Source organism: Accipiter gentilis, chromosome 16 (genome assembly GCF_929443795.1).
Source record: "Accipiter gentilis chromosome 16, bAccGen1.1, whole genome shotgun sequence".
NCBI lineage: Eukaryota > Metazoa > Chordata > Aves > Accipitriformes > Accipitridae > Astur > Astur gentilis.
This window is the reverse complement of record NC_064895.1, coordinates 17,021,759-17,035,114: the sequence shown is the minus strand read 5'-3', so window position 1 is coordinate 17,035,114 and position 13,356 is coordinate 17,021,759. Positions and strand designations below refer to the sequence as shown.

The 13,356-nt window shown below is 45.4% G+C and overlaps 1 protein-coding gene across 1 annotated transcript; it reads right to left on the bottom strand.

The window, feature by feature from the left end:
• Positions 1–2,210: 2,210 nt before the first annotated feature.
• On the bottom strand, positions 2,211–3,923 carry LRATD1 (LRAT domain containing 1). The gene is made up of 2 exons (XM_049818488.1): positions 3,811–3,923; positions 2,211–3,102 (listed from the first exon to the last, which is right to left on the bottom strand). Exon 2 carries the CDS (start codon positions 3,063–3,065, stop codon positions 2,211–2,213), a length of 855 nt encoding a protein of 284 aa, XP_049674445.1. The 5' UTR covers positions 3,066–3,102; positions 3,811–3,923.
• Between the last annotated feature and the right edge of the window lie 9,433 nt (positions 3,924–13,356).

Below are 13,356 nucleotides of genomic sequence, written 5' to 3'. Positions count from 1 at the left end.
CTCTCATGCATATTTTTTATAAGGGGAAATTCCAATAAATTAATTTTGCCCACTCTTCCTTCTCCTAGCACTTAAGTTTTAATTTTTTTGTCAGTACCTTAGGTGTAAAACTGGTGCCTTTCTGCAATCCCACAGTGCTCCCACCAAGCGATAGAGGGAAATCATTTCTAACAGACAACTTGGGATATCTAATGCAGTATAATAATCAAGATACACAAAACTACGTAGAGGAGACTGCTCGTGTTATGGAAAAAGCTATCATTATCAGACAGCAACTATTGCCAATATAAAGCGAAAATATTACACATTTTTTAAAAGGTATGTTGTGATTTGTGGCTATTTCAGCAGTAATTTGACAGTAATGGCAATTCACATTTTTCACATCCTTACCCTGTATTGTACTAACCAACGTACTTCAGGGGAGCCTATTACCACATAACTTTGCCAAGTGTATCAGCAAACACAAAGCCAGTTAGATGACCTTCACTGAAGGGGTGCAGTTTTAGGGGTTTGTGATTTATTTTTTGGTTGTCTTTTTTTTTTTTTTTAAGATATATTTATGCTGACCCTTTTATTATAATGAAGTACACTCCACCCTCACAGCTTCAGCTACAGGAGGCAAACGCTTTGCAGAAATGAAATTACTGTTGCAACAAGGTTGCTTATGACGTTGTTTAATACCAAAAGGAGCCAGGACACAGTACATTGATAGGGGGTGGAGTGTATTGTATATACAGAAGAGGGGTATTACTTCTGTTCTGCCACCTGACATTGATGTGGGAAGAGGGGACAAAAACAAATGCATTTTCTTTCCAGTACTGAAACATGCAAAGACAAAATGCTTATTACAAGTTGTATGCAGCTCAGAATATTAATAATACAGCTCTAGAAATGCCCCAGTATACTTAATTTGTTTAGGGTTTTTTTAATAGATGTTTAATACTCTAATCTTTCACTTCAAAACTTAGAATTAAGCAATGAGTGAAGAGGATCTGAAATACAGACAAGGCATTGCTCACATCACATTAAGAGGTATCTTTTAAATGCAGCTGTGGATTTCAAAACTTAGACTGAACAGGATTTTTAGTTGCTTGGAATTTGAAAGGCAGGATGAACTTGGCCACATTACATCTATTTTCTATAAGTGGAGTGGTAAATATGCAATAAATTGCTGTTTCAAAGAGGCAACATGCAGAACTGAAACCTATTTGTTTCTTGCAGGATTCTGTTGACCTGTGCATGAAGAGGTATTGAAGCAGTGGTGCAGCAAGAATCACCACAGCGATACAAATCCACAGCTCAAGCATGAGATCCTAGAAGCTGGATTTCTGAGGAGCAACGCTGAGTATACTGTTCTCCAAAACACACCACTTTCTTTAAGCAACGAATTTAGTTTCAGGAAAACAGCTGCTCACCAACTTTTTTCCAAATGGAGAAAAAAAAAAAAAAAGGTAGGGAGGGTGGGAGGAGGGAAGAGGTGGAAAGAGCTTATGCATTATGGTGGCATTTAGCACAGAGCTGCAAACAGAAAGCAAAGGCGACAAGTATTTTAAATGGGATAGATTTCAACCAGAAATGTGAAAGCATTTTCCCCTATTAATATCTTGCCAGAGTTGGCTGGGACAAAATTTGGGTTGCAGCTACAGGCTGAAGCAACAGTGCTGAGAAACGAACCGAACAGGTATTTACCCCCCCCCCCCCATCCCCCCGCCCCCCCCTCCCAGCCCCCCCTTCCCCTCCCAGTTAGCAAAGTATGACTGATGCTTTTGGTTGGCTGCAAGGCAAACATTAGCTAGAAACTCATTTAGCTAGATCCACATCCATGGCCCCAGATGTTTAAAACTTATCATGGATTAAAGCCATGAAATAAAAATTTAAAAAAAAAATTTCAATTTGAAATTTTATTGGCGTGTTGCTAGAATGGTCAACATCGATCGACAGGAGAGACTTAGTCCACACGCTCCGAGAACAGCCTTCCTGCACCTCCCCCCTCTTTTCTTCCTCTCTCTCTCGCTCTTTCGGCGTTACGGCTCTCGAAAGCCAAACAAAATACTGGCTATGGGTGTAAAGAACGCTGGTTTTTTGGAATGTTGCCATGGATCCCGCTTCCAGTCGCGTCCCACGGAAAGAAGGTGCAGCCTGCCGTCTCTGTGGCGGGCTGGTCTCCCCGGGCAGGGCAGAAGGAAGGTAGCCACGCACCCCCCTACTCCCTATTCTTTCCCATCCACTATAGCCAGGTCTTTGATCACCCTCAGTTTGCCGCTGGCATCGATGCGGCGCTTCTCGCGTATTAGATCCTCCAGGCTGTGGAACCGCACCGTGTGCACCTTGTTCTCGGCCAAGTGGATCTTGAGATAGTATTGCTGCTGGTGCTGGGTGCCGGCAGCAGCCTGCAGCTCCCCGCCGGCTTTGAACTCCCTTTTCCCGAAGCGGCACCAGGCGGCGAAGCTCTCGGAGTTCGTCCAGCAGATCTCGTCGCTCTTTAAGCCCAGGTGCCCGCAGGCGTTTTGCACCACCAGCTCGGCCACCAGCGGGCGAAAGCGGTACCAGCTATTCACCACCCGGCCCACGTTGCCCGCGGCCGCCTCGTACAAGCTGTCCTGGCGGATCTGCCCCTGGTGCAGGTGGATGATCTGCCCGCTGCCCACGTACACCGCCCAGTGCGGCGGCGGGTGCTCCGAGGGCCCCAGGTAGAGCAGCTCCAGCAGGTCCCCCGGCTTGCAGAGGGCAGGCAGGGCCGACACCGAGTAGACGCTGAGGTCCCCGGCCTGGGGGCCGCTGCTGACCTTGGAGAAGATGCATTCCTGGCCGCGGAAAGCGGAGAACTGGGTCTCGTTCAGCACCAGCTGGTGGTGGAGGTGGTGGGTGGGCGTCTCCTGGCCAGGGCTGCCGGAGCCCTTCACGCTGTACTTGTCTGGCTGGCCTCGCTCGTCCAGGTCCTCCTCCTCATCCGAAAAGAAGTAAGCCACCCCGACGCGCAGCTCGTCTTTCTCGATCCCCGAGGGGTCCCCGGTCGGCAGCTCGCTGTAATTCAGGTGGGTGATGCGATCCAGTTGATTTCCCATCAATGACAGGGCGAGGCGAGGGCAGGAATCGCCGGATCTGAAGGAAGGGTGGGGTGGGCAGGGACAGAGAGAACAAGAGAAGGCAAGGAGGGTGCAAGCGGAGCGAAGGAAGAAAAGAAAGGACGAAAGAAAGAAAAAGAGAGGAAAAAAAAATAATCAAGGCACACACCAAAGATTTCGGCGATTCCGCCCGGAGCCCCCATCCCTCCCCCGCTCCTTCCCTCCCCGCGAGGCAGAAACTCCCGGCGCGGATCCTTCCCCCTGCCCTCGGGGTGCGGGGCAGGGCACGGCACAGCCCCGGCCCCCCCGGCTCTCGCCGGGCCGCGCCGTGCGGGGCCGCCCGAGCCCCACGGTCCCGGGGGTCCCCGCTCCCACCGCCGCGGGAGAAGGCGGCTCCCCGCCGCCTGTCAGCTCTGCGCGGGGCGGGGGGGGACAGCGACGGAGTTGCCCCGGGAGCCTCCGCTCCCCGCTCGGCAAGGGGAGAGGGCTCCCGGGGCGCGGGCAGGGTCTGGCCCGGGGGGTCCCGAGCCCTTCCCTCCGCCTGCGCCCAGCCGAGCCGCGCTGGGCAGCGCTGCATGCGGGAAGGCGCCTGGAGGAGCACACGGCCTCGGAGCCGGCCCCCCCCCCCGCCCCGGTCCCCGCAGCCGGGCCGGGACTCCGCAAGGAGCGGGCAAAGAGCCGGCGATCAGCATCCCCCCCCCACCCCGCCAAGGGGTCCCTCTCTCGCCGCCCCCCTCCTCCGTACCCGTGGTCGCCCAGCGCCAGAACCCCCCCCAAACTCCTTCAAAGTCGTCCTGTCCCCATGGGCGCTGCAGAGGAGGTGAGCTCCGTCCTCCCCGCCGAGCGCCCGGCTCCTCCGCCCGCGCCGCCCCGCTCCGCTCTGGGCTGCCCGGCCCCTCCGGCGAGCCTAAGTACCGGCGGCGCCGCTCCCGAGCCCGCCCCGGCCCCGCTCATTGGCCGCGCCGCCCTGCGCCCGGCGGCGGCGGGGCTCCGCGGCGTCACTGCCCGGCCGGGCCCCGCCGCTGCCGCCGCCGCCGCCGCCGCCGCCGCCGCCGCCGCCGCCGCCGCCGCCGCCGCCGCCGCCGCGCAGGGCCCCGCCGCCCCCGGGCGCCCCCCGGGTCGCCCCCGGGGCTGCGGCTCGGTGTGGGGAGTCGGAGCTTCCCGGGGGGGGGGAAGGGGGATTAAAGAGCGTGCCCACCGCGGCGCGCCGCTGCCGAGGGACCCCCGCGCCGAAATGACAGGGAAAGGAGGGGGGGACGGGAGGTCACTTCCATCCGAACCCCCCCGGCCAGGCTTCAGCCGGAGGGTTGCACAAGGCCAGGAGTTGCTCCGGCCCTCAAGGCGGGGGGGGGCGGGGTGCCCCTCGGGCGACTTTGGCAACCTCAGGCCGTGCCCGCGCGGTCCGAGCCGATCCTCTGGGCTTCCCTACAGCCCGGCGTTTCCAGAGGGCTGTTCCTCTCGCCTGTTGCACGACCCACCTGCTTTAGGAAGGCGTGAGCTGCCCTGAGGAGGTGCAGGTCTCTCGCCATGGCCTGGGTGGGACGTGGAAACGTGTGGTGGTTGGCGTTAGGTGAGGCGGCTCCGGGTCTGTCGTTCCGCCTCTGGCTGAAGCAGTGGTCCGGGGTTGTCCTCGGGAGGCGACGAGAGGACGTGCTACGGGTGGTCTTAACTAAAATGCGAGACCGCCGGACAGTAGCAGTCCGTTCCTTCCTAAAACGTATGAAATTAAAATCTGTCATCTACAGTAGTTAATGCCAATACTTGCTTCTACACCTTATTTTGCACAATATGGAAATGAAACTCAGAAATGATCAGTTCGTTTGACCACCGTTTCCCGCCGAGGCAGTGTCGGCGATGGGATTGTAACCTAGTTCTTCCGAGTCCCTAGTCTTGTGCTCTAATCATGCAAACTTCTGAGAAGTGAGAAATTAAATATTTTGAGACGCTTCATGAAAAAATCTGACTACATTCATTGGTTCATATGTGAATCGTATTATGGTACCATTTTTATCTAGGAGTAAATTTACTACTTTCTTCACAGTGGAAATATTTTTGTCACCGAGACCTAAGCATTTCTGCTTTCGGTGTTTGTGGATAGTATCTCTCTTCACTGCTGGCCTTTTTCCAGCCTTCAGGTTTCATTAACTGAGAGCAATAATGCCATCGCTTTATTCTCATGATAGAGCAACATACAGCCTTAAATAAATATAGTGAATTTCAGTTTCTCAGGGTACAAGTTGTATACCTGAGTTCATATGGGTCAAATATTGAGTTTCTTAGATAGAGCTGTTTACTTTGAATGACCCTTTTCTTTTTCCATTCAAGTATTTATATGGCTGTCTTTCTAGAACAGCATTTTTTTGTTCTCATTACATTTTTAACATACTCAAAGGCATTGCATTATAAATGGAAGAGAAAAAAAGGGTGTGTTTAGTGATATGACATTCAAAGGCTGACATCAGTTATTTTTCACTGTGGCAATTATACTAATCTGTTGATGGTTACAGACTTCCCATGTCTCATAAACCCAGGGGCTACAGCCTGGGACTCACAGGAATTAAGCTGATTTCCAGCAGTCAAGGATGTAGCATTCAGGGTCTGTAGAACTAGAAAGTGAATTTGAAAAAAAAAAAAAAAAAGCCAAACAAAAAAAAGGATTCTCTTCTAATATGTGCATTTAAAAGTTTCACAGGACTAAGCATAACAGATGGATGTCATTAATCTCTGGAATTGTGTAAATGCTCTTCTAATGATTGTCAGAAATTATATGTTCTTTTATGGCATGATCTTCACCAACTGCAACATTTTAAATTGAATTATGAAAACACTTTAATAGGTTTAGAGTTAAGGCTGGAAAACAGTGTTTAAATATTTTGATCTTTTTTTTTTTATAACTGTTAATGTGCTTCATTGTTAAAGCTAGTCCAAGTTGAAGGCCACTTTCCATAGGCCTTCATCAACAGTTTCTGTTTTCCAAACACTTCACATTTTTTCTCGTTTTAAGTCTGCGTCTTTTTAGGTTGCACTCGCACAGTTCGCACTTCCCACATTTGCCAATCATCAAGGCTATGTGGAGTAATTTTTAGATAGTTCTAAACAAACAAAACATTATTTCATCTTTTCCATGCAAAATAGTGGAGAACAGACTGCTTCAGTAAACTGCAGGTGCAGAAGGAAGGACTCTGGGTCTAAGGAAGGCTCTGCACTTCTAACTAGGTGGAATATCTCCTGCCAAATTTTAACCATTTTCTTTGTGTCTACCATGCTTTTGGCAGTCGGCTCAATGAGGTTATTCCATCTCTTGCTGAAGCACTTACAATCCCGTACAATCCACATCTTTCACCGACCTCTGTTCAACACACCTCCAACGCCCGTTTTCTCCTTTCACTTCAGTTCTCTTGGCTGCACGCTCTGTCTCATCAGTTCTTCACGCTCTACCTCCATCCCTCAAGAAGGACTTCCCTCAGTTTCTCTTCAATCCCAATTTTAAATTACGAAGTGTCAAGAAGTTGCCTTAAACAAAAGCAACAAACAAACCAAAAAGCCCCAAACTTATAAGTATGCTTATACATAACTGTGATTAAAGGACACTACATAAAAATGATACAGGTTATGTAAATAAACGCTTGAAATAAACGTCTCAGTTTGAAGGCTTCTGTTGATGTTAGAGGATGTTACAAAAGCAGCACACAGAAGTGTATTGCTGTGGCCTGCTGGAGAAGCTTGTTTTGCCTGGGCTATTTTGATTAATAAATTTATCATCTCCTTTAGGTGTTTTACTTCTGAGTGCCCACGGAGGCTTATTTAGCAAAGCCGTGAGTGCAGGCTTGGCTGCTTTCAGGCCATGGCGCTGGCAGCGCAGCTTCGCTCTGTTCACACTCCCATTGACCAGCTTCCAGCCTCACTGACCAGCGTCATAATGTCTCCTTGCACCAGGACATGGGAATTTGCCATGTTACTAACCCTAGTCTCTTGCAATGAACCCTAACGAATTTTTCCTCATTCCGAGCATAGGAGAGAAACCTGATAACATCATGCTCTCTGGTTCTGTCCCGGTCTGCTCCAAGGGAGTGAACTTACATTTTTCCATTGCTATTTTTTCCTTTTGCGCCTTTTTCCATCCTTGGCATTTTGTCACTGTTGCATTTATGTTTAATTTAATACAGTGAAAACTCTTAAAATATGTAACAAAATAGATACCCAGTAGCTTATTTTTTTAAACCTTGTTTTTTAAATGTTCTTATCATCTTGCCTTGAGCTGAGCTTTGGAGGCTTGGACCCCTGTTGCTAAAAGTGGAGCTGAAACCTCTGTTGATTTGGATGAGCAGAGAACATTTGTGCAGAAAAATTTAGGAACACATGTTTCAATAAACAACCAGAGATAAAAAAAATGATGGCAAGGGTGGGAACTTTCCTGTGTATGATAAACTTTCTCTAGATTGTAGAAATCTGCCCGTTACATTTCTGTTAACGTTGAACCTCACATGCTCGGGAACTCGCCTCTATTTCTGATTGCAATCTGGTCTGCCTGTAGGCACCTAAACATAAAGGGTACCAGGAAGGTTCTTGTTCACCTGAAATTCTCTACAGTGGCATACTCCATGCGTACTTCTGTGCCTATACCCTCATTACAGTCTTCGTGTACCTAAGGCCTCCGAGACATAAGGCGTTAGTCCTTTGAGAACCCTTTGGTCTGGACCACAACTGCTGTAGGTGCTAGAGTTGCTCACTTCTTGCAAACAGCTTTGCATACATATTGTCTACATTCCACGGCAAGGCCATCATGCCCAGATCTGGGATATTCTGGGTAAATGTGTGCCCTGCCAGCACTATCGCAGCAGGCACGCTACGTGACTAAGTACCGTTTCTACACCTAACTAGTCTGGGAGAGTCCTGAGATTTTGACCCTTGAGCTTTGGACAGCTTCTGTCATTTTGATCCAGTGATGGTGAAATATAAAATGTGAAAACTCACTCAAGAAGATAATTGTGGCCACAGTTCTGCCTTTTGCTTCTTTTCTGCTCTTCTACTGGCTTCTGGTGGCTTCATGATTCTTGCATTCATAGGGTCACTTGTAAGTAAAATTGGCCAGGGGCTGTTCTCTGGCCCTGAGGTATTGTATAACAATATAATTTTCCAGCTGAACTCTCTAAACTCCAAAGCTGGGTGGCTGCATCCAAACTGCCTATTAGGAATTATTCCTATTCCATTTTAATCCCTAACCTGTACGGAAGAATAGTAGCTGGCCTGTGCCAAAGCTTTTCAAAAGGCCGTGCTTCCAATTAATAGTATGAATAATACTGTGCTGGTCCTTGGGACATGTGACCTGGCCCTGTGTAGCCAACTATTTAGACTTAATCCAGCTCCTGAAGGAGAGGTGAAGCACGACCAAGTGTATTTTTTGTCAGGTAATGCTTGTAAAGACCCCAGACTTAATTTCCGCTTCCTGATCAAGTGATACAACCAAACGGATATTGTAATAGAAAAGATTTGGAGGAGGGGTGGAAAGGAACTACCTGCCTTTTAAACGTGTTTATCTTTGGAAGACCGTCACATAGGCAGGATCCCAAACTGGGAAGCCTCATCACTTTTGAGCTGTCAGGGAGCAGCAGGGCAGGGTGCTGGGCAGGGGCTGGGTGTGGGGAGCTGGGGGTGCCCTCCCTCCCAAGTGCAGCCCCCCAGTGCCCTGGCAAAGGGAGCAGAGCAGGGCTGGGGGACCGGGGCCAGCTGGCGACCAGCCAGGAGGTCACGGCAGCCATGCAAGGCCACCCCAACACAGGCAGCCTCCCCTAGGCATGGGCCAGAGCTTCAGTGCAGCTCCCAAGTCAGGGGCTGACGCTCCATCCAAACCTCCTGAACGCTCTTCGTCACAAACTGCTTTTCTCCCAGACATCTTATCCGAGGTTCATCTTATCAGAGCTGATCTTGAACACGGGCAGCAAACCCCGAGGAAGCGAGGGGAGAGCTTGTAGATCTTGCTGGTGTACTCGGGGGCCTGACGGTAGTATCATATTCATTCACTGGCGTATGAAAGAAAAATAGCCGAGGGACTAGATTTTCATTTAGATGTCTGTCTCTCTACACTAAATGGAAACTGAATGCATAGACTTTTTTTTTTGGGGGGGGGGGGGGGGGGAGGGGGAAGGTTAATCTTAAATTACCTACTACGATATGCAAAGAAGCCTTCTCCAGGATTACAACAACATGCTTCATGAACTTTTGAAGAATTGGATGTTGATGAGCATAAAGTTAGATCAATTAACAGTGAATCTTATTTCTTGATCCTTGTATTTCCAGGATTATCTCCTTCTCAGTGTTATTTTGAACATTCCAAAATGCTCTGACATGCCACCATTTCCATATAGAGACAGAAGCAGCAAAACAACAACACAACAACAAAACCCTCTAAGCAGACATGACCACAATCAACTAGGGAAAAATTGCTTATTCATAGCAGAATAGAATATTTACAGTTACACAGGCTGTGTTTTGGTTCAGGAATATAGTCTAAAACTTCATGCTATTTACATAAATTTCATTTTACCTTTTATGTCTGTAGGAAATAAAATAAAATATAGTCTAGCCTTGTGGTGAGCCTAACCAAGTGATTGTAGCCACAGAATCTGTTTTTCAGTGGCTATGTGTTTGAAATCTTTTGGTAAAGTAAGCCTGATCTTAAATTTGCTTATTCAATCATATATTGGTCCAAATAGGTTCAATATAATAAGAAAATTTTTTTTCTGGGTCTGTCTTTTTTTTTTTTTTTTTTTTTTTTTTTTCCCGGTAAAGATGCAGTTTCACATTAAATTTAATCATGAATAAGAGGATTCCAATTGATAGCAAACTTTAACCCCAACTACCTACTCCTTCAACTTCCTTTATAGCTGATCTTGTGATCATGTAGTTAGTTACAGGGTGAGTTTAAATTTACAGCACTGCTGTAACAAGATGTTGAATACGTGCCAGATGAAAAACATCTTTTTTAAATGTGTTGGCACTCTGTAGCTGGTACTCTGAAAGTGAAACAGTCATGAGTATTGGTCCCTTCTGAATATATATGATTTTGACATGGCTTTAATAAAGGTGGTTACATTGTTCCTTCTGTAAAAGGAGGAAGATAATGGCAGCCTAGTAGGAAAATTCCCATAGGCTCCTCTAGCTCTAGCTACAAATAAATCTAAAATAAAAATGACATCATAATGTTTGTACAGGAAAAATATATCTCCAGAAACTAGTGTAGCTTCAGAAAATAAGCTGACAGAAAAAAAAAAAAAAAAAAAAAAGTATTTGTAACTGTCTTCTAATGCAATCTTATTAGGTAGGCTACTGTCACATGGCAAACCAACTTTTTGATGTCTTTCTTCAACTAACATTTTACAACTGCAGGCAGTGCTTTCCTAATCAGTCTTATAGATTGGAAACCTCTTTAGAAATATCTGACCATAAGAAGTAAAGTAGTGGTTTGTCACAAAAAATGACATTTTCAGTGTATGATGCTCCACCAACGATGTGTTAACTCTGTCCCTAAATGACCTAGTGAGAAATACATAATAAATATGTATCTAAGTGCACATTGGTTACTTAATTATTATTTTATTATAAGCTGTTTTCCAAGCTTCTGAAAGAGAAAAGGCAAAATGGTTTCTCCAATATAAGACATGAACTGTTCTTGCATTTTCCCTTTAAAACTAGAGAGATAGTCCATTATACTTTTTTTTTTTTTTTTATTGAAAAGCTGTTGGCAGCCTAAAATTTGCCTGCATGTATTATAACAGGCTTAATTTCTCAGTCTTTTCCTTTTTTGTATGGGCTTTAGGATCTTTTATTAAGTCATTGTTCTGTAGCTGCATTCTATTATAATTCTGCTCATTTTTAATAATATGTATGATATTTCTGCTACCCTGAAGGACTCCCATGAAAATTAAATGTTTAAATGAAACGAGCACCCAATGCTTCTTTCTGTTAGGCTAGTTAATATTTTAGAAAATTTTTTTATCTGTAAGGCTTTCAATACCTCAACTCCAAAATGACTTTCTAAATATTATAAGCAATAACAAATACCCCTTGACTGAATAGCAAAGAAGAAATTCAATCTGTGCAACAGTTGCTATTCATAAGCTGCTTGAGCTTCACCCTTATGGTTTATGATGTTAGCTGAACCCTTTTGACTCAGTTACAGAACTAGATTCAGTCGGGGACTCATACCTTGCTATATATAAATACATTTTAGAGTTAGCCTCTATTCTCCTTTTTCAAATATAGAGCCCAATCCTGGAGACCTAAGTCGTTCAAAATTCATATCAATTTTACTGCCAGGCCAGCATCATCCTGACTATAATACAGAAAAGGCTGTCACCAGATACATGCACACAATTTCCTTTGAAGCCGATGAGGTCTCTGTGCACATTCATAGCAAGAATACAGCCTTAAATGCTTAGAAATGACAAATGTTCACAATTAGAATTCCTTCAGCTTGCTAAGGTGTATAAGTATTGAATAAAATCATCGAGACTGCACTGTGATGCTTTTAAAAATAAGTTTCAACTCAACAAAAATTAATTTAAGTAGTCCAAATTTGTAATTTCAATACTATTTCCAGTAAAAATTTGTAAACAACATTTTCCCAGCCTCTGAACTCAACCTTGGGTCTCAAATACAAGTAGTGCCTATTCATGTATATCATTCTTCCAGCTAAAAGTCTGGCTGACCTAATTAGACTTGCAGGTTAACCCTGTTATCTTCATAATTCTTTTTGTGATCATGTCCATACAAATGTATTGTTTTCAAAAGTTTCTTTAGAGATGTAGTGTACCAAACTTTAACCAGCTAATTTATGTATAATGCATAAATGAGTATAGACTGCAGCTCATTTTACTTAGCTGTGTTTTTCCTTCAGTAATAACGGAAGTAAATAGCCATGCAAAATTCATGTTTATCCCTAAGTTTAGAAGATGCAACATGACTTGAATATACTCAGGATAAGTTGCATAAGGTATGACAGTACTTTACCTTAACTTCCTCCTCCCCTCTAAAAAAAAAAAAAAAAAAAAAAAAGAAAAAAGCAGAAATTAATGTGATTTTCGTAGAGAAAAAAAGAAAAAAATATCTGATTTGAGATAAGACTGGTTTTGTACCTGTTTGTTTTATTCTCAGCTGTGCTAAAAATTCCCTCAGTGACCCTGGTCATGTCACCGAGAGCTAGGCTAGGCTGGTGCCTTTAATTATTATTTAAAGTGAAAAAACCAGAAGAACTTTTCTGTTTTAAAACATGGGCAAAAGTTATATCATATCCTACTGTTACGCATCTTAGCTATGAAAAATCTGGGTTCAGTTCCCTATGTAACCACAGTAGTTTAAATCTGTCATTCAGGTTAAGTGTATCTACTAGTTAGACACACTATAGGCTATCTGATTATTCTTCAGTCACCATGTTGTAACCCTGCCCTTGTTAAGAAAATAATTCAAGGAAACACAAACAAAACTTTTAACTAACCAACTAGTGCGCTCACCTGAAGGCAAAGAAACTTGGGTTCCTATTGCTGTTCCCATCGTTCAAAGACTATTTAACGTAAAAATGGAAATAGCCTTGAGATGAGAAAGTTCTGCAAAAACAGGTGCTTCGTTCTTTCCTATAAAGCAGAAAAAATAACTGCATCCTGCTTTCCTGATAACCGGTTTCTGATTTGGCTGCTGATTGCAAAATGGGTGGTCGGGAGCATCACCGCTTGTGGCAGGCATCTCTTAAAAGCCCATGATTTTGTGTCGTGCTCAGGCCTGCGGTGGATGGTGGGTGTTGCGGAGCACGGCACAGAGCCGCAGGGAGGACCCCAGGGACTGAGCACGAGTTCACAGCGGGCCACTGTTGCCAGGTGCTGTGCTGCTTACACTCAGGAAACTTCAGGCATGCCTGTAATGAGAAATGCTAACCTCTTGTAAACTCAAATCTGTAGTCTCTCTTGGGTTTAAGTGCCTCCAACTTTAGGCAGCAGCTGTTGCTTTGCTTCTCAGATTAGAGTTTTCTACCTAAACATCTCCATTTTCTCCAAATCCTGCTTTAGATGTTTAAATCTCTTATTGGGTCTATCTCTTACTCTCTGTACTGCTTACCTTCCCCTATGTAAATGGGAATATGCGTACTTCTTTCACCTCCCTTTACCTTCTGTGTTGCCTGATAGCAGTTATATAGGACAAGGGCTGTCTATTTGTTCGCAGTAATTCTCACAAGTCTTTTTCTTTGGGGGACTGTTCAGACCTTTACCAGGAAACAAATTGGTACTAGAAGAGTTAGGTG